Raw genomic sequence first — 25816 nt, 5'->3', positions numbered from 1 at the left:
CTGTTTGATGCATTTGGCCCTGACCTGACAACAAAGCGAAGCTGCAATGTGTGTTTTGAGGCACCGGTGAGGTGTGGACGGCTTCCTGCGGTGAGGGTGTGTTCGGTGATTGTACTTCCTGATGGACTCCTACTCACTAAAGGACTGGCATTCAGTAATAGATCTGAATAGATTCCAAATGATCTTAAGATCTTCTTATAGGCCTTCTAGAAATCTGGGCACTAGAACTTTCTTAATCTTGTAGAGTTTTTAATTCATAACTTCTATTCCAAATAGTTCCCAACACACAGACTCAACTACATAATGCCAAGTAATACCAATAATTAAAAAATACATTGTATAGGCCTGTGTGTAATGATTTAGCCGAGGCTAGCGTCTGAGGTGTTTGCGTGTAAGGATTGCTGTACTGTCACTATTGAATAGAAGGAAACGGCGGTCAGTGACTTTTCCTTCCCCTGAAAGAGAATTTCCTCCTGAGCTCCTAAACTCTCATTCGAGCTCACAGAATCTCACAAAGCAGCAACATGGAAACGCTGTTTCTCATCTTATTAACACTGGAGCGCTTTTCTGCATTAAGTGAGTATTAATATTAGCATTATTTACTGGCTTTTCTGTCTTTGTTGAATTGTTGGTTATGGACGATCCGAGCAAAAACCTGAGTTATATGAACCATTGTTTGAACTGTAGCAGGTTAGCTGGACGGATCAAATGTGTGTCATAACCATTTAGAATACCTTCTTTTAATATCTTTATCAGTATATACATACATTCATTGTTGTTATGTATATTACAAATGCTGGCAGTAGCATTCATTTGATTTATTTTGAATATTTTCGTGTTCATTATTGAATGTTCATTGTTGATCCTTTTAACATTTATTTAATGGTTGTTAATGATGGTGTATGTTATAAAGTATGATAAATGGTTCAAGTTTCAACACAAAGAAGCTTTATCTATCAGTCCTTTTAACAGTGATTTTAAAACAGGTTTCACTGATTAATACAAATAGCTAACATTAATCATAATTTGCAACAGAAACTTAAGTAGCACGGGTATATTTGTAGCAGTAGCTAAAACTACATTGTGTGGGTCAAAATTATAAATGTTTCTTTTATGCCAAAACTCATTAGGATATTAAGATCATGTTCCATGATTTTGTAAATTTCCTACCATAAATATATCAAAATTTAATTTTTGATTAGTAATATGCATTACTTAGAACTTCATTTGGACAACTTTAAAGGTGTTTTTTTTTTCAATATTTATATTTTTTTGTACTCTCAGATTTTCAAATAGTTGTACCTCAGTCAAATACTGTCCAAACTTATTTTAAATCAAGACGAGACCATGTGCCTAACTGAAGACTTTCTAACTTTTTTAAAGACTTTCTGAAGACTTTCTAACCTCCAACTTTAACTTCTAACGTGTAAATATGCTGTAAAATCCTGAAACCCCCTACATCAGGCCCTATATTAGCTGTTAAAATGAGTTGTGAAATTGACTTTCTTTACCAAAAAGTGGCCAAAAGTCAAGCTTTTAATGGAAGATCTGCACAAGTCTTAAAAAAAAAAAAAAAAACATGACAATCCTTACCAGTGATTGTAATCTCTGATCTGTATGTAATTATCAGATTACTCTGATGATCAAACTAACACGTGCAAACAACAATTTGTTTTCGCTAGGTGGTTTTCTGATCGCGCACACTAATAAAGGGTTATGTCTGAGCACCCGCAAGAGTGTGGTGGTCCTGAGGCAGTGTGATGAGACGAACCCGTCTCAGCAGTGGATGTGGACCAGCACCATGAGACTCAATCACACGCTCATGTCCAGGTGTCTGTGGGTGGACCAGAGCACCGCCGTCCCGCGCCACGCGCGCCTGGTCAAGTTTAGCGACTGCGATACTGCGCCGGCGTGGAAGTGCTACGACAACCGAGGGATCTTTGGACTGGCAGAGAGACCCATGTTTCTGAGAAAACAGGGCGAGCGAGTTGTTGTCCGCTCGGACCCGAGATACTCAAACTGGTCTATGATGACGCTGGACTCTGACGGGAGACGGGTGTTCATGTCCCTCTGCCCTGCCACAGGTCAGCCCACTGTCTCACCATCACATACGTGTTCACTTGTGTCTGCCTGACTGCTCTGCAGAACGTCCTAATACCAGCTGAACATCTCTGGAGTGACTTGAAATGCAGACCTTGAGCCAGAAACTCATCACCAAACACCAATGACTTGTACATACACTTCATGGGCAAAATTATTGTGACACCCCTTGTTTAGAACAGAAAAAGGAACTTCCAAAACTGTGGCAACAAAGATGGAAACAATTCATGTATTTCTAAATATATTTCCATCTCCGTTGCAATCTTTTCGGAAGTGTCTAAAATGACTGTATGACCCATAGTTAGTGTTTGGTGATGAGTTTTTAGCTCAAGGTCTGCATTTAAAGTCACTCAAGAGGAGTTCAGCTGAGATTAGGACTTTGCTTTCTCAAGTCAAGTTCTTCCACACTGAATCAATCATTTCTTTCTGAACCTTGCCTTACACAAAGAGGCATCATCATTGTCATGTCAAAGCTGTTGCAATCAAATTAGAAGAGCACAATCCCCTGGAATATCATTATATGCTTAAACATCAGGATTTGTACTACAGTAGTTCATTAGAACGGGGTGTCCCAATACTTTTGGCAATAGTGTATCATCAATAAGCGATCAAGCTGAACCGATTGAGCGAAGGGTCCATTATGGGCTTCAAAGAGTGATGTTTGATTGCATAATCGATGAGGTTCCCTTAAGAACGTACATACAAAAAGGCATATATATGAAGTACCTCTCCCATTCACTTTAACTTTTCAAAAACATTAGTTATTTGTTATTTATAGTGTCAAAATATTATGTGGTGCGACCGTCCAACCATGAATGTTTTGGAAACATCTTGGAAATTACCCTAAATATATTCAGATTCATTTTTGGCACGAAAGTGTTTTGTAATCCTGTATAAAATTTTTTTAAAGGATTTATATTTATATTTATATTTCCATCATAATATACAAACAAACTTTGATGTCCATTTTATGAAATACCATGTGGTGCGACCATCAAGAAACTACCATTTTGGGATTTTTAAGTCGAAATTTCAATGTACAAGTAACAAGTATATACAAGTATTTATTTTTATTATTAATTTCATAGTGAACTTTTGTGGGAAGCTAGCTTGATTTGTTCAGGAGGCCAATTCTGTGCTTGTAAATTTGGACTGAATTTTATCATGTGGTGCATGTGGCTCTTTAATGTGTCCTGACAGACGGCTGTAGCGCCTCAGTTCAAGCGGCACATAAACCGATCATCTCTTCATCTTTATTAGTTATGGCATGAAATAAAGATCAGTGAACATCAGAAGGTATCTTGTTTCAACTGTGAAAAGACATCAGCACACACCATTTTCAAGTTCAAGCCAACCGTTTTTAATCTACTCTCCTGTCTGTTAAGAAAATGAATTCATTTGAATATAAATCATGGTCGCACCGCATGACATTTTTTTGGTAATTTTTAAATTCATTTTTTATTTTTGAACAATTACAGTAGATATTATTATTTTTTGTATTTTAAAATCTATATACGTCAATGACCCACCTCTACTTACAAATCATGACAGTTTTCAGCTGAAATATACAGCAGCTGCAGAAAGCTAACACCAGCCTTTTCTTCAACAGGCTCATCCACAGTTTCATCAATGAAAACCACAGGAGAAATGACTACTCTGACCAGCCCTGTCATCACTCAAAGCAGAGCGGTGACCCACCACAGTAACATCGTCAGAAGCAGAACCAAACGAACTGCTACCACTGGTCAAGGAGATCTGATAACATTCACTGCCGAAACTGACTTTAAGGAGAACCACACTCAAACACTGGAGACAGAGTCACCCTACGAGACGAGCGACGTGACAGATCTGATGGTAACCAGAACTCCTCAAGTACCTCAGAACTTCACTCAGAATAGAGCTGATGTGACAGAGATGAGCTCAGATGTTACGGAGCAGACCCATAACCCTCTGACTCCTGAGACAGAGTTAACCATGTCCACCACAGATGCAGAGCTTTCAGTGTCGACCAGCGCAGGTACTGAAACTCAGACCGCTTTAGACTTTGGTACGGAGCCGTCTGAAGCTAACAGCACTGATGTAGATCCTACACTGACTGAGAGTTCAACCAGTAGTGTTCCAGTGTCAAACACGGATGGGGCATGGACAAACGCCACCAGCAAAAGCTCAGCCACGGTGAAAAGCGTCAGAGATGTTCAGACGACGTTGCCATTTAGAACAAGAACAAGCCGGGCAATCACTGAAGTTCTTCCTGATACAGATACTAGAGCTACTCCACACACAGCCACCGGTTCTGCTGCAACTACAGCGAGTGCAACGACTGCCCCTACAGCCCCGTACACATCTACAGCAGACGCGTTCACAACGGCTACTTACACCACTGCTGTGACTCCAGCCTCAACTCTAGAAACAACCTCAACCTCCATCAGCAGCACTGCAGCTCTGAGCACAGCAACCTCACCTCCTCCATCGACTGCCGCTCCGACTGTGGCCTCCACAACCAAGGTCAGTCAGCACGATATCCATACTCTCACTGAGAGATGCTAGTCTTGTTTAATGCTGTCAAGAACCCAGAACCTGACTTAGATTGCACATTTTTTTTACACTTTATCAGTTCATGCATTCCCTGGGAATCAAACCCATGACTTTGGCATTGCTATCTCAACTACACCAGTCTGAATTCAGAAACAGAAAGCCAACTTACTAAAATGCTATTTAAATATATAAGTTAACTTAAAAGTTATTCTTTTTCTGAGACTAACATTTCTGACTGCTGCTGCTCCTAGAGCTTTAACTCTACAAACTCCAAACTCAGGCCAGATCTTCAGACTGATCTGACTGCAGTTGCTGGATCTTTTCTAACTGATCGGACTTACGGTTTTCCTAAAAATGACGATTAAAACTGGGAAAAATCCCATAGACTTATATTGACGGAATGTTCAAATGAGCCAACACTATTCAAACTCCAACTGTCAAAACTCATCATGCTAAAAATATGCTAATCATGCTAGAATCATACTAGTAACTTGCTAGTCACACTAAAAACATGCTAACAACTTGGTAATCATGTTAAAATCATGCTAGCAACATGCTAATCATGTTAGACAGATGCTAGCACCTTGCTAATCATGTTAGAATCATACTAGTAACATGCTAGCAACATGCTAGAAACATGTTACCTATGCTAACATGCTAACCATGCTATCTATCTATCTATCTATCTATCTATCTATCTATCTATCTATCTATCTATCTATCTATCTATCTATCTATCTATCAACTTCAAGCTTTTAAAACTGCTCTAAACTTCAAACTATTTCTGACTGAAAACAGTCAAACTTAAAACTTTTGAACTTTTTAAACATATTAAACTTTTTAAATCTTTCAAACTTTCATAAACTTTGTGGTCTGGCTTTCTTAAGCCAACTTAAAGTTTGTCTTGACAAACGTTTTTATCTAGTTGCAAATACTGGTTGATAGTAGTGGTCAATATCAGCTCCTCTGTAACCTTGATTGTACTTGTCTTGTCTTGTTTGTAGATGGTAACGACGGAGGCTGTCAGGTGTCTGGTGAACATAACTGCAGCGAGTTCTCATATGGATTATTGTGTGTTCAATTTCACTACACCTGGAAAACCCTGCAGCTTCATCATGACCGATGCCTCTCACTTCTCAAGGTGTTCTGAAGACGTGACGCGTCCTGACCATTATTGGTGCCTGATGAAGGGTTTGACTCCCGGTGCTACCTATGTGTTTGGAATCATTTCTGAGATGGATGGCGCACACTTAAACGTTAGCGTTCAAACCGGTAAGTGCTCTTACGTTCCTTCATAGCTTTAGTTTCTGACTCTGAACCTGTGAACACGAGTGTCATGAACCAGAGGAAGGTCCTCTACTTACTTGATTTTCACAATAGCATGCCGTGATTAATGGTTGTTTTTTACTGTTCTTCTGATATGCTAGAACACATTGTTCTGACAGATTTGATAGAGCACCTGCATTCACACCGATTCCAGAGGATGTGTCTGTGAAGGGCTGTAGACATTCCATATAGAAGTGTTTTTCACTGAAGTCTTGGCTGCCGTGCTAAACAGTGTGTTCGTAAGATCCGTCGATGACCCTCTCTGACTCTCGCTTCCTCGCTCAAGGGCATCTTTGGGCCACAAATACAAAATAATATGAATTCACTTTTTCTCTCCAGTGAGACTTACAAAGACATTTAACAGATTTTATGATGCTTAAATTTGTGGGTAAGTCAGATGTTCTCAGATTGTGCATTTGCATGATACAACATTTAATATGACCATTTATTGTAAAAAAAAAAAAAAAAAAAACTAAACAAAAACAATATTAAGTTGTTAAAAGAAAATTCAGTTCATTAGACATGCTTTTAGATTGTTACATTTGAATTAAACTATTGAGATGAAATCCAGAAAAATCAAATTGGAAAACACTAAATTTGAGAACAATAATATATATATATATATATATATATATATATATATATATATATATATATATATTTGTTATAGATTTAATAAATAGTTGTGGATATGTTTTCAAATAATTAGACATTATTATGAAATTTAATTTATTAATTGAAACAGAGTCCAAAAAAATTCAAACAAACAAAAAAAAGTAATCCAGAAAAATAAATAAATTCAGGCAAATCTGAAATTCCAACGGCATCTAAGTGTAATAAGCCTAATCACTGTTAAAATTATAAGGTCCTTGGAAAATGTTGTCCTCTTTAAGAGTTAGCTGTGTTTCCATTACCCTTTAAACTGTGCGAATTGAAATTACGAATTGAAAATACGCCTAATGGAAACACGTAAATTGCGCAAAAACTCCCAGATAACGCAAAAAAGTTTTTACGCTCATATGAGCTGGTTTTTTTAGGCAATTCGAAAAAGGAATATTTTGCAAAACAGCAATGGAAACGGTTATTTTGTATTTACAGTAGAGATGCACCGATTGCAATTTTCTTGCCCGATTCCGATTTTTCAGTAAGTGTGACCTGCCGATTCCGATTTTATTTTTTTAAGAACTTTAATGAAAGCATAGGCCTATACAGAAATATTTTCTTTTATTTAATTTATTTTATAATAAAATAAATTTTTAATCATTACAGGATCTTCTTACAACAAAATAACTTTAACAACAAAATAAAGTGCTTTGTGCCTTCGAAAAAGGTATAAAATTAGTTCCTGTAACTAACATAGTATAGTTATACTAACAAAAATCTTGTCCTCAATGTATTTTTTTTTTTTTTATAATAAAAGAAATGTATAAACATTACAGCATCTTTTCATGTTAAAATAACTTTAACAAAATAAAGTGCTCTGAGCCTTGAAAACATTAGAAATAAAATATAAGTAACATTTATAAAATGTTACTTATCGACATTTATAAAATAGCAACAAATTTTTGGCAAATCTGTAATGGAAGCAGCTATTGTCTCAATTTCAATACATCTTACAATCAATATTTCAAAACATATAGAAACCAAAAGAATAGAAACCAAATTCCTCACAGTTCTTATTGAATAAATGGTGTAAGTGTAAGTAATGATGTATAGTGTAAGTAAATTCATAACAGGTCCATTCTCAACACTTGTGGGTTTTTCAATACAATTTCAGAATTGGTCATGTAGGCGTTGCTTAGTTGTTTGTGCCTTACATTGACAAGGATCATTTTCTGTCACTCCTCCAAGCAGAATTTTTTAACTGTGTTTATTAGAGGGGTTTTACTACAGTCCACTTTAACTTTCAACTGGACTTTGACTTGACCTTCAGTTCTTTCTTCTAAATCATTGCTCTATGGATCCGCTGGTTCATCTTTAACGTTGTTACAGATGCCTTCACTTTCTCCTCATGCTTCGTTTGTATGATAGGAATTCTTAGTTGACTTTAGTGTTTGGCTTTTGGAGCTGTGGCCAAACAACTCGACCTTTGACTCATTTGTCCAGGACACAATGTTCCAGAAGTCCTTTCCCACATGTAGACAAACTTCAGTTTTGTCTTGATGTTCTTTTTTTAAAACCAGAAGCTTCTTCCTTGCTGTTCTCCTGTGTAGAGTTTTAACAGTCGACTGTTGTCAAAGCTCCTTTCAAGTTACTCGATAACACCCCGAGGCTCTTGGAGTGAATTTGGTGGGACAAGCCCTATTATCAATCACCTGAAATCATGGCTTCCTTCTGAGACATTCTGGCAGATTTTTTGAGATCTTGGAAATCTTGGCATGATGGTACCATGGACTTCAATGCTTATGACAAAAACAAGACCACTTTATTGAGGTTTACATAATGTGTGTCCCTCCTCTTTATTAATGTTCTACTTATTGCACTTGTTGCATTTATTGCAAATCAGCACTATGAAGCATTTACTGTATGTTTTTCTAAATGTAAATGACACAGTCTCAGGCTACAGGCTCATATGAGGGGCAGGACCTTGGTGAACCAGGGTGGCACTGTGTTCTGAGCCTCCCTTTCCTGAATCCTTTTCCTTAGCCTTTTATTTGCTTATTTTACACACTATAACATATAGCTGGACCGTACAACAACTGCCGTTCCCAACACACACCTCAGCATGAAATAAAGATAATCGTTGCTTTATTGTTGTGTTGGTGAGCGGTTCAGGGTTATGTGCATTGTCATGTTAACAAGGAGTCTGGGTTAAACAATCAGATCAAAATCAGTATTGTGTGACAGAAAAATATGTCTGGGAATGGCGATCAGTCCCATTTTATAGAGTTTAATCATGTCTGAGTTCATGTTTTACGCTGGTAAAGTCATCATGTTCCACAGGACACAGAAACACCTCTAACCAACGGCAGGTTTTACTCCTAACCAAAGGCCAACAGCTTTTTTATCATTATTTCCAGGATATTTTCAGCTTGCCTCCTCCCTTCCTGCCTTACCAGACTCCCCGCCTACATATCCTGTCTTTAACTGCCTGTTAGCTATGATGCACATGTGCTTGTGTATTGTCACATACTCTTTCTTCAGCTGTGTGTCTTTAAGAAACACTAATGTTGAGATTATGATGGTGAATATATCACCAGTGGTATTGTCACCCACATGTCATTCCAAAGCTGTTTTTGTTTCTTTAAGTCACCAAATGTAATAAACATCTCAACACAAAATGAATCTGATGTAATGACTTCCAATGACATGAAGTGTATTCCTGCAGCTCCTGCTCCCGTCTCATCATTGACTCTCCAGAGCAACGGCAGTCAGCACTCTCTTAAAGCCGTCTGGATTCCTGCTGTTGGATACGTGGAGTCCTACCAGCTCTTTCTTTCACCCTCCATCTCTTCAGAACAGGACCTTACCCTTCCTCCAAACACAACTCAGTGGGTTTTTAGTGGCTTGATACCTGGAAAAGCTTATCAAGTGTTGGTCAAGACGAAGAGTGGAGAACTAACAGCTGAGACCATGATTACTGGAAGAACAGGCATGAATTGTCAAATCTTACATCTTTGTACCTTATTTACCCCAAAATGGTACATACTACCCAGATGTTAAAAGATAAAGATCTGTTAAAGATCTCTTGATCTGGAAAGCATCTGCTGGGTACAAACGTCTGGCAGACGTCTGTAAGATGTCAGCTTCACGTACATTCTAATTCATAAACATCTTAAAGACATCTAATAGACGTCTATTTGACATCTGATAGGAAACGTCCAATAGACGTATTGCAGATGAGCAAACTGCGTCTTGCAGATGTAAATGCAGACATCAAATAGATGTCTCCAAGATGTACGTGTGCTATCAGGGTAGTTCCTTAAAGATGGATATTAGTACTGTCAAAGTATATACAGTAGTCATCATTTGAAGTGGATCAAAACTTTTCATCAAAGTTGTCTTAAAACCAAATAATACCTGTTCTTGTCTTAGAACAAATTTGATTAACTTTTTTTGGATCCACTTCAAATGTTGACTACTATATTATTACCTGAAGTTGCCTTGTCAACTGATGGTTCATCAATATAAATAACCTGAGATGTGTCTTATTGAGTTGTTGTTGTGTCTGCTGCTCATCAGCTCCAGGATGGGCAGCTCATCTCAAGCTGGAGGCCCTTAATGAGAAGAGCCTGCGGCTGTCCTGGTCTCCTCCTGCTGGCGACTGGGATTTCTACCGCGTGCTGCTGTTCAATGGCTCGTCTGTGCTGATGAATCGAACGGTTGGCAGGAATCTCGTGGAGTTCAGCTTCACTAACTGGACTCTGATTCCAGGCCGTCTGTACAGAGCTGCTGTCAGCGTGGAGAGCGGATATCTGAGCTCCACCGCCGACTGCCACGGGAGACTAGGTGTGTTACTGTTCAGCTCAACTACTGCCGTTGAAATTTTAGAAACCACCACGGAATGGCCTTTATAAAACACAAAGCCCCTGCTCTTGTGAAAAATAACTGAGCTTAATTGTATTGTATGTGCACTGTTAAGGCCTTTCCACATTGAGCGCGATGCGAAAACGTGAGGCGAATCGCTGACGAATGGTGCTTTCACACCGAGCGCGAACCGAATGTTCGCCTTCTGGTAATGCCAAAAAAACAATCAGTGCTACCAACGATTCCACAGCAAAACAAACAGTGTTCCAACCAATCACCGTCAGGGGGTTGGTGTTGTGGACTTTCATACTGATGCAGGGATGTGAGGGAGGCAGAGCGAAAGTCCACAACACCAACCCCCTGAATTTATGGGGCAGGCAGCGAGCGGATCGTGAAGAAAGGTCAGCTGAATTTGACACTTTATGTTTCAGGCTTGAAATCGCTGATACAACCTTTAATAGAAATTATATTAAGAACATGTGAGAATAACCATCTGTTCTCAGATGTGATGATAACAAGAGCGCATCCTCTTCTCTTTTGTAATACTCTTCCTATGTGTTTGTTTACACTGGTTTTCGAAACAGCTCCACCACTCTTGTCCTTTTGTGCAACAGCAGCTGCTCTGGGCACAAGATGTAATGCTCAAATCTTATTGGACGGCCGTGTTTTCACTTTGCAAAACTGAAAAGATTCGTCGGACTAGTTGTTAAAAAAATATGCTTTTTTGGTGCGCGAATGTTCGCAGCCTATGTGGAAACATATATAGGAAATATGTGCGATATTCGTTTCGCTTTTTCGCACTCAGTGTGGAAAGGCCTTTAGTGTACCGCAAATCTTTCTAAAAAACTGTACTTGCAGATAATATAATACTAATAATGAAGGGTACTTTCTGTAAAGAGAATACACTTTCGTGACTATGATCCTTAACACACTTGAGCACATTTTTAAACAGTTCACTTTGTATTAATGTCAACTTAAAATGAGACTCACTGTCCTGCAAAGTTAAAGTCCAGCTGCTGGTGATTAAGTGATCCTAAAGAGCTGATTTAGCTGAGCTGGAGCTGAACTCTGCAGGACAGTAGCTCTTTTTGAGCAGAAGTCAAGTCCTCTGGATTAAACAGGGACAGAGAACATAAGAGGCAGAGTAAATTGATAGATACCATTGTCAGCTTTTCTGCACCTGTCCACCAGCTCCCCGGTCCGTTCAGAGGCTGAATGTCCGTCACAGTACCGAGACCTCGCTGAGCGCCGTGTGGAACCGTCCTGTCGGCGAGTGGGACAACTACACCGTCCTGCTGAAGGATGGAGACACGACTGTGGACACACGGATGTTAGCCCGTGATGTGCAGGAATGCAGTTTTACTAACCTGATGCCTGGACGCACCTATGCGATCACCGTGAGCACCAACAGTGGAGATCTGAGTAGTTCGGCCCACGTCACAGGAAGAACCAGTGAGTCCTTCAGATGTCCAGTGAAGTGCTGCTGTGATGGTGGAACTGCTGGAATGACTGGAGTGTTTTAATATTCATTTTAAAAAACAATGTCCTATAATGTGTGTTCATGTAGTTCCTGTGTGTGGTCAGTTCCCGCACAGGTCACACAGCTGTGGGTCAGCAATCAGGGCAGCACAGACGCTCTGCAGGTACGCTGGGACGGGGTGGCCGGCGAGGTGGATCTGTACCGCGTGCTCCTCATCCACGACAGCGTGGTCATGAAGAACGAAAGCGTGCCGCCCAACGTCACCTCCTACCACTTCCAGGGCCTGAGATCCGGCGCTCTGTACAGGACAGTGGTGACCACAGTGCACAGGGGCGATCTCTCACGCCAGATGGTGGCTGATGGACGCACAGGTAATATACACCAATAACAGAACATAAGGTGCATGTTATTTTAATACACACAGAAATGCAAGCATGTGTAACCCCTACACCCGGGTCCCACTCGCGCCCGCTCCGGCTATGCAGTGAAGCTGGCATGTATGCACACTGAAAGGAATAGTTCATCCAAAATGGCAATTAGCTAAACAGGTGTTTACCCTCAGGCCTTTCAAGATTAGGATGAGTTTGTTCCTTCATCAGATTTGTATAAATGTGTCATTCCGTCACTGTCTCATCAATGGATCCTCTGGAGTGAATGGGTGCCGTCAGAATAAGTCCAAACAGCTGAAAAAACATCACAATAATCCACAAGTAATCCACACCACTCCATTCCATCAGTTAACATCTTGAGAAGACAAAAGCTGAAACAAATCCATCAAGATGTCTTTAACAATAATCCATAATAGCGCTTCCTCCAGTGAAAAAGTCCATCTCCTATTGTCTCTCACATCAAGATCCAGCCACATATTTGTTTAGAGCTGTTTTGGCTTGTAAATGGTGCTTGATTTGTGCAGATTTCTCTCCTGATTCAGACCTGAACACTTTTTCACTAGTGGTGTTATTACGGATTATGGACTCGTATTTAAGCAACGGTTTGAAGTCAAATCATCTTAATGATGGTTTTTTTTCTTTCTTACATTAATTAATTGTCAATAACTTTTATCACCTGTTTGAACTTAAGTATTCTCAGAACTTTGTAGAGTATTTTTATTTTATTTTCCCATTAAAAAATGCTCAACGCTGTTGTTCTAAGATTAACATGCTGTTTAAAAACATGCAGTGGTTTGATCAGAATGGTTTCTTCATTTTGTTCTTGAAGTGTTCTTGAAGGATGACACAGGTACGCTGAACTTCACACACAGTCTTATCTGGAGTTGCAGGAATGCTCCTGGAATTTTCAGGAAGCCTTGAATATGTCAAGGTCATTTATGCGACTTCCTGCGGGGAATGTTGTTATGGAGGGAGGATGTTGTTCTTTTTTGAGCGAACAATCATGCTTTAACTCAACATTTTATTATTGTTAACATAGTAACAAGCAGCTTGTCCTCCGCGTCGCTCATCATAAATTTAAACGCTGATATCCTCAACATTATTGTAATATTGATAATGTTAAAAAATTTGAACATTTTCTGTAGCTGCTTAGAATACTTTTGACCAGTTTTGGGCCTCCTCTTCCCACAGATCTTTTTCAGTGTAGCAGTGTAGTTGTCTTGATAGAGTATCCGTCTTTAGGTTTTGCCACAGCATCTCAACAGGAATTGGGAAAATGTGGTGTGGTCCACACGTCTAGTCTCATCTACTTAATTTACTCCATGATTTGTTTGAGGTTTACAGAGGTGATGGTGTCTTGTGTTGATCAGTTCCAGCCGCGGTGAGAGACGTGACGGTGAGCAACAATGGGCGCATGGACTTCCTGAGCGTGTCCTGGAGAGCAGCTGAAGGAGACGTGGACAGTTACTCGGTCACTCTGAGAGACCAGGAGAGGACCGTTCATACCCTCACTGTGTCTAAGTTCAGTACAGAGTGTGTTTTTAAGTCTCTGGTGTCTGGACGTCTCTACAACATCTCCATCAGCACCCGCAGCGGAGAGTATGAAAACCACACCGTGGTTCAGGAGCGCACACGTAAGCACAGATTTGATAGCCTCTATCTGTTTCTGTGATGGAGATGTTTAGATTCAGCTGGTGTTCACATGGTCCTGTGATTCTCTGCTCTAGAACCTTCCACGGTGTTGAACCCTACAGCCACGCACATGGCTCGGGACAACCATCTGAAGGTGTACTGGAGGCACGCGGCTGGAGACTTCGACTACTATCATGTGTCCATCAAGCACAACAACATGTTCCACCAGAACAAGACGGTGCCCAAGACCCAGAATGAATGTGTGTTCAGTGGGCTGGTACCAGGCCGACTCTACACTGTCATTGTCAGTACATGGAGCGGGAAATATGAGTCTAGTGTCTCAACTCACGGAAGGACATGTGAGTGTGCTGCTTTACTTCGATAGCTCTGTTGTTCATTTTATTGTTCTGTGTAGCTACTATGATACTACTTTTATAGCTTGCTGATTTAGGTTGCTAAAATTTACAGATAATTTACTCACCCCGTTGTCATCCAAGATGTTTATGTCTTTATTTCTTCAGTCGTAAAGAAATAGCTTTTTAAGGAAAACATTTCAGGAATTTGAGTTTGAACTTCCAAAATGCAGTTTAAATGCAGCTTCAAAGGACTCTAAACAATCCCAGCCGAGGAAGAAGGGTCTCATCTAGCAAAACGATCAGTTATTTTCTAAAACAATGTACAATTTATACACTTTTTAACCACAAATGCTTGTCTTGTCTAGCTCTGCAATACGCATGTGTACTCTGTGCACTCCGGTTCATGACAGTTAGGGTATGTCGAAAAACTCTCATCTAATTTTCTCCTCCAACTTCAAAATCATCCTACATCGATGTTTTACCTTTTTTGTAAAGGGCGTTTGATCTTCTTTGGACGTTCACTTTGTAAACACTGGGTCGGTACTTCTGCAGCAATGTGGGACGATTTTGAAGTTGGAGGAGAAAATGAGATGGGAGTTTTTCGACATACCCTAACTGTTCTTGAACTGGAGTGCACAGAGTATGCATGCGTATTGCAGAGCTAGACAAGACCAGCATTTGAGGTTAAAAAGTATATTAATTGTAAATGTTTTTAAGAAATAATGATTGTTTCGCTAGATAAGACCCTTCTTCCTCGGCTGGGATCGTTTAGAGTCCTTTGAAGCTGCATTTAAACTGCAATTTGGAAGTTCAAACTCATGGACACCATAGAAGTACACTATATGGAGAGAAATCCTGAAATGTTTTTTTTTTATTTTTGTTCTGGAAGTGAACTAATCCTTTAACCTTAATAGTAGTTTACAGTATTAAATTTGATCTTGTGTGGCTTTTTCTCTGCTGTAGTTTACTATTATTATTATGTTCTTTCTTAGTGCCAGCAGGAGTGCGGAACCTGACGCTAACTGACAGCGGCACAGAGGACCTGCTGGTGACGTGGGTTTCTGCTCCTGGAGATGTGGATCATTATGAGGTTCAGCTGCTCTTTAATGACATGAAGGTGTTTCCACCTATCACTCTAACCAGCAGCACCAACAAATACCTGCTCTCTTCACTCACCCCTGGAAGACTCTACAAGATTGTGGTGTCCACCTATAGTGGACCAAACCTCAGTGTGCAGTTCATCAAAGGCAGAACAGGTACATTTCACTGTTGCATGTGGATATCTGAGAAATATAGGCCCAGTTTCACAGACAGGGCTTAGACCAAGGGTGCCCAACCCTGTTCCTGGAGATCTACCTTCCTGCAGAGTTCAGCTCCAACCCTGATCAAACACACCTAAACCAACTAATTAGGATCTGAAGGAGCACTTGATAATTACAGACAGGTGTGTTTGATCAGGGCTGGAACTAAACTCTGCAGGAAGGTAGATCTCAAGGAACAGGGTTGGCAGCCCTGGCTTAGACTAAACCAGGATTAGGCCATAGTTCAATTATGACATTTAAGTAGTTTTTTTTTAAACATGCCTTAGAAAAAAAACATTACTGTTGTGTATCTAAAGACAAAACAAAGGCACTGATATATTTTAAGATCTGTCAGTGCAGGTTTCTTTTAGTTGAAACAGCTCAGACTTACTTTAGTCTAGGACAGGGGCTCAACCCTGTTCCTGAAGATCTACCTTCTTGCAGAGTTCAGTTCCAACCCTGACCAAACACACCTGAACCAACTAATTAGGATCTGAAGGAGCACTTGATAATTACAGACAGGTGTGTTTGATCAGGGTTGGAACTAAACTCTGCAGGAAGGTAGATCTCCAGGAACAGGGTTGGGCACCCCTGGTCTAGGACTAGGCTTAAGCCTTGTTTGTGAAACTGGGGGATAGTGGTTTACCAGTTGAAAATTTAGATTTGTTAGTGTAGTTATCTCGCAATGTTTTGAAGGATCTGTTGTTTTCATTGTTTTTCAGTTCCCAGTAAAGTGAAGAACATTCATATCAGTAATGACGGTCAGAGCAGCAGTCTTAGAGTGAATTGGACACCTGGACAAGGCGACGTGGACCGCTACGCTGTGTCACTGTCCCAGATGGGCGGTCAGGCTGAGGAGAGATCAATCCCTAAACATGTGAATGAGATCAGTTTCCAGAATCTATTGCCAGGACAACAGTACATGATAACTGTCACATCAATCAGTGGATCTCTAATCAATAACAGCACAGCAACAGGACGAACAGGTAAAGTAACAAACTTTTTTAAAAAATCTATGTTTATAGAAGCACTAACATGGTCAAGATGGTGCATTACATGCCTGACAACATCATGGTAAAAGCAGTGTACTGCACAGCCTGGGGTGGCTTATTGCTTAAATGTAGCAGATTATTCTGTCAATAAACATGTTTGCTAAATTCAGACAGATCAACCTAAAGCAATCATCGGTTGCTCTATTACTTTGCAGTTCCCTCCTCCGTGACCTCTCTACAGGTGGAGAACCAGCGCAGCACGTCCAGTCTGCTGGTGTCATGGCAGGCGGGTCGAGGCGTGTATGACAACTATCGGCTGCAGTTGCTAGATGAGCGAGGATCTCTGGTGTCTAATAGCTCACAAACTGCAGAAGCCAGCCAGCATTACTTCAGTCAGCTCACTCCGGGAAAAAAATATAGCGTTGTGATGCAAACCATCAGCGGAGGCATCAGCAGCAAAGCTGTCATTACTGAGAGCAGAACCTGTGTGTAGATGATATCTTTTTCTCAGTTTTAACATGTGATAATACAGCAGATGAGCTGAACTGTTACAGTGACTGATAATGTGTTTGTTTTAGGTCCAGCGACTGTCAATAACCTGTCCGTCGTAAGCAACACAACCACAAGCCTGTCGTTCCACTGGGCTCTGCCAGACGGGGAGTTTGATGGATTTGATGTTTTCCTGTATACTGGAGATGAAAGCTTGCATATTGCGAATCAGAAAACAGGAATGGTGAACATGCAGGATTGTTCTTTCCAAAACCTTCGACCTGGGACGCTTTACAAGGTGGTTGTTCTGACCCACAGCGGAGATCAGACCAATGACACGTTCGTCTGGGCCCGGACAGGTGAACAACACACACCAGTTTGCCAGTAACCAAGATGTACTTTTTTGATTTTAGTTATGACACAGTTCAATGTCAGGCCCATTTACAGCAGTTTAACAGCAAACACAATCACATCACAGTTTTACTCATGAAGGTAAAGTCAATAAATGTAGTAAATATCAATCGATACCTCTGTGTTTTCCGTAGTTCCTGCAGCTGTGACGTTCTTGCGTGCTGACAGTAGAAGGAGCTCTGAGAGTCTGTGGTTGAGCTGGAAACAGGCTGGGGGTGAAGTAAGCAGCTACACCCTCCTGATCTACAACCCTGATGGGACTCAGCAAGCAGAGCAGAGTTTGGGCCCGGAGAGCAGAAGTCACATGTTTCAAAGTCTGGTGGCTGGACGGCTTTATCAGGCTGTCGTCCTTACACATAGTGGAGATCTCTCCAATATGGCCACTACTACCGGCAGGACAGGTAAGTTCATCCTGTAAATTGTGAGAACATTTATATGACAACATGAACTTGATGTGTTGAACAGATCTCAAAAGACCTTGGGTCACAGTTTTCCTTCATTTTAACTTTAGAATCAGGATTAAACTGCAGTACTGATTTTAATTGTTGGACTCTTTTATGCAATGTCTATGGTGTATTGTAGACCCTAGGCCACCGGTCTCATTCTCCTTTGGAGAGATCACTAACACATCACTGGAAATCACCTGGAGCTCTCCAGAAAACACTGATTATAATGACTTCGACCTTCAGTGGAACCCCAGGGACCATCTGTCCGTCTTCAACCCCTACCACAGCCCCACATCTGGAAACCGTATTCTTAAAGGCATGTACCCTGGCCGCCAGTACAACATCAGCCTTCGTACGGTCAGCGGTGCTGGAACCTACAACCCTACCTACAGCTTTCCAGTCTACAGGAGCATCAGGACAAGTCAGTGGAGCACCAAACACACTATAAGATTCAGTTTATCAGTCATCCTTACAGAAAACAGCTTTTCCAAACCAGGCTTTTTAATCATTTCACCAGTAAGGCCACACCAGAGAGACTACTGGTCACCAGAACCATCTCAGTTTGGACAAGATCAGCAGATATGTCTCTCCAGAGACTTGCATAAGGATGACAAGTATCTGTTGAAGGGGTTCTCAACTCTGGCCTCGAGAGCCACTTTTCTGCAGAGTTTAGTTCCAACCTTGACCAAACTCACCTGCTTGTAGCTTTCTAGTAAAGACCCTGAAAACCTAGATGAACTTGTTCAAGTGTGTTAGATTAGGGTTGGAGCTAAACTCTGCAGCAAAATGGATCCTGAGGGCCAGAGTTGAGAACCACACTAATAAACCGCTTAACTACAATCACATATGGCATTATCTGTGTTTGTGTTTTTTCCGGTCTTTAGAGCCTGAGCGTGTTCAGAGTCTGCACTGCCGTCCTCAGAACTCAACAGCCATTTCCTGTTCCTGGAGTCCTCCAGAAGCTGACTTTGACTCGTACACTATTGAGTGCTTGAGAAAGGACTCTAAGAAGATGGTGTACTCACAGCGCACAGTCAAAGAGAACACCGTCTATCTGATCAAAGAGCTGGAGCCTCATAAGCACTACATGGTCTCTGTCAAAGTCATCTCTGACAGCATGACCAGTGAGGCGGTCATGGAAAATGTGGTCACGATGATAGACCGTGAGTCAGGCCTTTTTGTTTGATCGAAATCATCGGATTACTTTCTGATGGTATCCTTTACTGAATAGTTCATGTCTTCTCAGGTCCACCCCTGCCCTCGACTCGCGTCGATGAGAATACAGTTCAGGTTACCAAGTCAACTATATTCTTCCAGTTCAACTGCAGCTGGTTCAGTGATATCAACGGTGCTGTGAAATTCTTCACCGTCGTCGTAACTGAATCCGATGGTGGGAAGATATTTTTTCCTGTTTTTTAATTGCTATGTTTGTGTTTATACAAAGTAATGCAATGATCGCTGTCTTTGGTTGGATTTAGACATTGAAAACCAGCAGCCTTACCAGCATCATCCTCTTCCCTCATACCTGGACTACAGATCCAACAGCTCTGTCAACGCTTATCAGACCAATTTCTTCCCAAGCCACTGTGACGAGAGCCAGAGCACAATACAGGAGTTTGAGATTCATCTGGGGTCAGGCATGGAGAGTCTGGGAGGACGATGTGATCAGAAACCATCAGCTGATGCATCTCAGGCGGTCTTCTGTGATGGGCCACTGAAACCCAAGACAGCATACAGGTGATGAATCTGACACTAGCTTCAGACAATAGCCTGTGCTGTTTGTTACTAACAGAGTGACTGATGTATCCAAAACTTAAGGGGACGTCCTTAATTTCACATTTAGCCCTTGAGCACATATGATTCTTGGATGCTCAAATCCGCACTCATGCCATTAATAACAATTATTAATGTTGTACTAATATTTGAGTCTGTGCTCAGGTGATTGTTGGTGATCTCTTCAAGTTTTTGTCTTGTGATTCTCAGACTCAGCATTCGTGCGTTTACAAAACTTTTTGATGAGGATCATGATGATTTTCTCTCTCCACTGTTTACTGATACATACCTGTCCAAGCCCTTCGTGACAGAAGCAGGTATTACACGTAGCTTGACCATATTGAAAGGTGATTGGTAAGATGCGCTTGTTAATGGTTCATATTTGTGTGTTCAGAGCCATTGAGTGGAGTCATCGAAGGGGTCAGTGCTGGACTCTTCCTCATCGCCACCATGGTGGGATTAATAGTACTGCTCATCTGCAGACAGAAAGTCCACAAAATGTGAGTCCTGCTTTACATTTTGCACTTTGCTAGTCCTCAAAAGTCATTATTTAGTACATGGGTTTGTGTTCAGATTTTTACTACACAATTATCTTGAACAAGATAATTTACAATACCATTGTTATCACAGTACCTATGTAAAAAAAAATAGTGCTATCAGTAAAATTCATCAACATTAACTGCCACCTACTTTGTTGGAGTGTCAACCAGTTATTGATGCTGGATTAATTACAATATTTTTGAACGCTTAGTATTAACCCTGCTAATAATACAGCTAAATCCTGGGTTGGCTGGTATTAGCTGGTTTAAGCTGGAAGTAGCTGGTTTTAGCTGGTCAAAGTGGCCAAAACCCCTCTAAAGCAGCCTAAAACCAGCCTGCTGGCCAGCTATGACCAGCTAAAACCAACCAACCAGCCTAGGCTGGGAATACAGTATCAATATTTTATTGTTTAAACATCATATTTATTTACATCAATATAGGCATATTTACACCCTGAGTTTGTGATGGTGACAGTCCATGATGATGGGTTAGTTAGTGACAGGTTAGCCAGGAAAAATTAATAGTGATTGATTAATGCTGACAGATATGTTGAGGTTTGTGGTGTTTTTGGCATGATGCATCAGTGATTATATGCTTGCAATGATGGGCTTATGATGATCAATTTGAGTTAAAGCAGATGGGTTTGTGATAATGGTTTAAAGCAGGGGTTCTCAACTCTGGTCCACCAGGTCCCCTTCCTAGTGTAGAAACTTTCTAGTAGAGTAACTTTCTTGTGATCCTGAAGATCTCGATTAGCTTGTTCAGGTGTTTTTGATTAGGGTTGGACCTAAACGTTCTATTCGGAAGGGCTCATCCCTATGCCCTTATCCCTTCAAAGGGTTGACCCTCTAGAGTAAGAGCTTCGAAGGGTTAAAAGGTGTAGGGGACCAAACAACTATCATCCAGTGACCACATGGAGGCGCTGTCATCATGCAAAGAATCTGCGCAAAGGATCATGGGGGCCCAAAGTGTCCATCAGTCGTACCCTTTTGAAATCCTTCATTCCAAAGGGCCCTTTGAAGTGACTAGTTTTGAGCACTTTGGTTTGGAAGGACAGTGCAATATGGCAGCCATGATTGTTTTTACTCCAAAGTGCCCTTTAGAGGGTGATATATCCCATTTGAAACGCACTGCAGAGCTGAGAAACCCTGGTTTAGATCAGATACTGTAGATGACAGGTATCAGGCAGCCATTAGTTAGTGGTTTTTGTCTTTTCCAGGAGTGCACAAGAGCCTGTGGTCAGAATGAGTTTGAGAAGAGAAAGACAACCCTCAGGAAGTCACGTCATTGTTAGAGGGTAAGAGTGACTGCATTTATATTATCATTATTACAGGTTATAAGGGCAGTTAAATAGCATCGTAAATTCTTATTACAATGTTATTTTCTCCTATGTTTCAGGAACCGTCGTGTCTCAAGGTACTGTACTATATCTCACAGAAAGATATTTTGTGATATTTTTAGTATACTGTATGTTCTTTGAATGAACTCCTTGATTTTGATTTTTCCCAATATGTCTTTTCTAAATACAGTCCCATCAGCATCACAAATTTTGAGTTACACTTAGCTAAACTTCGAGCAGACTCCAACTACCTCCTTTCTGAGGAATATGAGGTAAAATACATCCTCCATATTATATAATATGATATTTAGAAAAATTCATTTTTCAGAATGAATGCATTAATCCTTTGTTCTGCTTTCAGGACCTGAAGGATGTTGGTCGTAACCAACCTCAAGATGCAGCGTTACTGCCTGAAAACAGAGGCAAAAATCGCTACAACAATATACTGCCTTGTACGTCCATGCAAATCAAGAGTTTTTTGTTCAAATATCTAATGCTATTCTAATATAATTAAATTTTGATGTGTTCTTTGAACAGATGATTCTACACGGGTGAAGCTGTCCTACGTTGATGATGACTCCTGCTCGGATTATATTAATGCCAGCTATATTCCTGTAAGATTTTTAGCCATGGAAGTACACTAATGACAAGTCAAAAGTCAAAATTAATGTGCATGCATTTCATGAGACTATAGTTTAACATGTTGGGTATTTAAGTAATACATATTTCAATTAAAAGCATTTGACACATGATTTCATCAAAAATATGGTACATAGTGTTAGATAAAGTTCTTACAAGTAAAATGCTATTTGTATTAAATGTAAAATATCTGAGAAGTGGTGGGCAAAAATATACTGCAAGTGCAAGTTTCTGTCCTAAAGCTGTAATGGTTTCTTTTCAAGGGCAATAACTTCAGACGGGAGTATATAGCGACTCAGGGTCCTTTACCTGGCACTAAAGACGATTTCTGGAAGATGGTCTGGGAACAAAATGTGCACAACATAGTCATGGTGACACAATGTGTTGAGAAAGGAAGGGTATGTCCATAGGATCACACGTGACCTTTCTGCGCATGAGGTTCTTTTGGCATCAACGAATTTGTGTTTGACTCTCTTATTTAGGTGAAGTGTGACCATTACTGGCCATTTGATCAGGAGCCGCTGTACTATGGGGATCTGGTCGTCCAGATGCAGTCAGAGTCTGTGCTGCCCGAGTGGACCATCCGAGAGTTCAAGATCTGCAATGTGGGTATAATGTGTCTGTTCCTCGCAGATGAGTTCTAATAGGAATGCACTAATGAGTTGTGCTGGATGCCTGTACAGGAGGAGCAGCTGAGCTATTCCAGAGTCGTGCGTCAGTTTCACTACACCGTGTGGCCGGATCACGGCGTTCCAGAGATCACACAGTCGCTCATTCAGTTCGTGCGGACTGTGAGAGACTACATCAACCGGACGCCCTTCTCAGGAGCCACTGTAGTGCACTGCAGGTGGACAGTCCAGTCATTATTACAGCTTTGTGTTAGTTGTCCATCCCTGACTTAGGCACTGTCCCAAATGCTTGCAAATTTCTGTCTGTCTGAAAAGTAACTGACAAACTTAATTTATACTAAGCGAAGCCGTATATTCTGGCCGAGGAGATCTAGAGAACTTCAGCAAATCTAGTACGAGTATTAATCTCTGTGCACATTTCTGATGTCTGGCAGTGCTGGAGTGGGCCGCACCGGAACCTTTATCGCTTTAGACAGAGTCCTTCAGCAGCTGGACACTAGAGAGACGGTGGACATCTACAGTGTTGTGTTTGATCTGAGGCTTCATCGCACACACATGGTGCAGACAGAGGTAAGCACTCGTCTGTAAAACACACTACTGCTTTGAAAGAAACAAAGAGAATACACACGTATATGAAATGAAATATGTTTGTCATGTGTGTTGCATTAGTGCCAGTACTCGTACCTCTATCAGTGTGTGCGAGACGTGCTCCGTGCCAGAAAACTGCGCAGTGAACAGGAAAACCTCTTGTATCCCATCTATGAAAATGTGCACCCGGATTACCACAGAGGTGAGTGTGCTCCTCATGTCTGTCTGTTCAGTCTTGTCATGTATATCTTACATCTAATTTATTTTTTATTTTTTTTGTATTTCTACTTATAGATGTGGTCTACTCCAAACGCTGATGTGCAGGTGGATAAAAAAAAGAGGCTGAACACTTTAATGTCAAACACATATGTAAAAATTTATTTGAAAATGAATTTAAGGTAATATGCTATGTGTATGCCTAGATGTAACAGAATTATATCATGTACATATATTATTCAGTATTAATTCAGAGTTTATGTTAATTCTTGCATAATATAATGTGCATCACTAATTGAATGTTGTAGCTTATTTTATTATTTTTAATAAAAATATTACAAAATTAAAAATATTAGCTGTTTTTCCTGTAGGTGCAAGCGTTATACAGTCAAGTCAAACCAAGTCACCTTTATTTCTATAGAGCTTTATGCAAGATGCAAGCAAAAGCAGCTCTGCAGAAGATGATAGTGCCGTCGTCCATTCTAATTCAGTTCAGGTTTTGTCCTCATCCGATGGTGTCAGTAAAGTTCATGGAAAAATTACTGAAAGTTAAGCATCTTTCAGACGCCAATTAAGCAAGCCAGTGTTGAGTTCAGTGTTGGTTCAGTTCAGATCAATCTGAAAGGAGTTCAGTTCAGCTCATTTCTCCCTTCACTTGACGCATCAGAAAAAGTCAGAACAGATTCAAGAATTCTCTCAAGATTTTAACCTTTATCATCTGAATTGGGCACAAGGTCACAGGACCTTCAGTAATAAATGGTGCAAAGACTGTATTCTTGACTTTCAAAGAAGCACAACCTTTAACGTGATCAGACATTGCAGTCTCAGTCATTATTACATGACTAATAAGGTTATATAACTTTTTTGACTGAATTTCTATCTTGCAGCCAAAACAGGACGCTTATTTTCCAATGATGAAACAATAATTGCATATTAATTTTTTTTTTTTTTTTTTTTTACAATACCAGGTCTCTCTAATTTTGAAGAATGTTTGTTCAAATTTCTTTGAGGCAATCCTATTTTCACTCAAGTTACCATAATGACTACCTGACCTCTGCCTTCTCTGTGTATCTCTGTATGCCTTCATCCTTTGCAAAGGAACAGTTTTGATTGTCACAAAAATTTCTCAAAATGATGAACATCAGAAGTAATACACCAATGATCAAAATGCGAAACAAGTTCTCTTACCATATCAGAATGTGTTTGGCAGTCACCCTTTCTCCAGGTCCTAAAATGAGCTTTTTTCTTATGATAATTAATCTCTACTGTCCTTCATCATACATGCTGCATATGTCTCCTGTGCTTTACCTGTGATCACAGTTTGAAGCATAATAATTCAGACAGCATCTGGATAATTCTCTTCTTTAGCTATGTTCTCCAATAAAGAGAAAAATATTAGGGTCATGTTCATTTAATTTAGTGAGCAGTCTTAAATTACAGACAAACTTAAACCCTACTCACTAATCCCCGAGAACATTTGAATCTCCTTTACCAATTTCAAACCACACACATTGAGTGTTAAGTAGATATTGCAAACAATCCAATAAGGAGTTTGTAACATCAGATGGCAAAGGCTTTGTAGAAAGTACCAGTGTGGGAGTATTTTACTGAAGTCTTGCTGTACTATCTGTGAGAATGTAATCAAGGCTGGAGGGCCAGTATAGTCAGCAGGTGTTGAAATGCTTCATCTGGAAGAGTTAGAACTACCTTTTAGATTAGTACCCCTCATTGTTCCCTCAGAGACCTCGGTGGACCAACCTGGTAAAACATCAAATCCACCTTCTTGATCCGACAACACCTCACTCAGTTCATGGGAGGCTGGTGGCACCCCTGAGAGCAGCGATTGAGAGGATGCTGGAATTGGGTGTTATACCGTAGAACCCTCCGAGTAAATTGAGCAGCCCAATTGTGATTGTCTTTAAAAAAGATGACACCCTGCACATCTGCATTGACTTCAGGAAACTGAATGCCCAGTCAATGTTTGACACTTTGACAATCTTGTAGAGAGAATTGACCAAACCAAGTATATTATGACCTTAAATCTCTGCAAAGGATTAAAGGCAGGTACTCCTGGAGAAGGTGTCCTGACCATATAAAGGGTGCTGCCCCTGCTGGGGTTGTGTAAGTTCACAGTCCTACCTCCCTTCGGGCTGCATGGGGCACCTGCA

The 25816-nt window shown here is 40.5% G+C and overlaps 1 protein-coding gene across 1 annotated transcript; it reads left to right on the top strand.

Moving 5' to 3' along the window:
* Positions 1-456: 456 nt before the first annotated feature.
* LOC141301560 (receptor-type tyrosine-protein phosphatase beta-like) lies at positions 457-23992 on the top strand. The gene is made up of 32 exons (XM_073831757.1): positions 457-576; positions 1683-2084; positions 3710-4605; positions 5640-5907; positions 9290-9553; positions 10144-10410; positions 11620-11880; positions 12013-12279; positions 13668-13931; positions 14025-14288; positions 15278-15541; positions 16309-16572; positions 16794-17063; positions 17157-17426; positions 17613-17879; positions 18061-18345; positions 18809-19087; positions 19171-19314; positions 19403-19661; positions 19908-20014; positions 20092-20197; positions 21457-21534; positions 21636-21653; positions 21767-21848; positions 21938-22028; positions 22114-22190; positions 22479-22613; positions 22698-22820; positions 22899-23062; positions 23279-23414; positions 23514-23634; positions 23727-23992. Exons 1-32 carry the CDS (start codon positions 525-527, stop codon positions 23747-23749), a joined length of 6768 nt encoding a protein of 2255 aa, XP_073687858.1. The 5' UTR covers positions 457-524; the 3' UTR covers positions 23750-23992.
* Positions 23993-25816: the final 1824 nt, after the last annotated feature.

The sequence above is a fragment of the Garra rufa genome, chromosome 25, assembly GCF_049309525.1.
Source record: "Garra rufa chromosome 25, GarRuf1.0, whole genome shotgun sequence".
NCBI classification, from domain to species: domain Eukaryota; kingdom Metazoa; phylum Chordata; class Actinopteri; order Cypriniformes; family Cyprinidae; genus Garra; species Garra rufa.
Note: the sequence above shows the minus strand (reverse complement) of the source record. Positions and strands in the feature narration are given on the sequence as shown.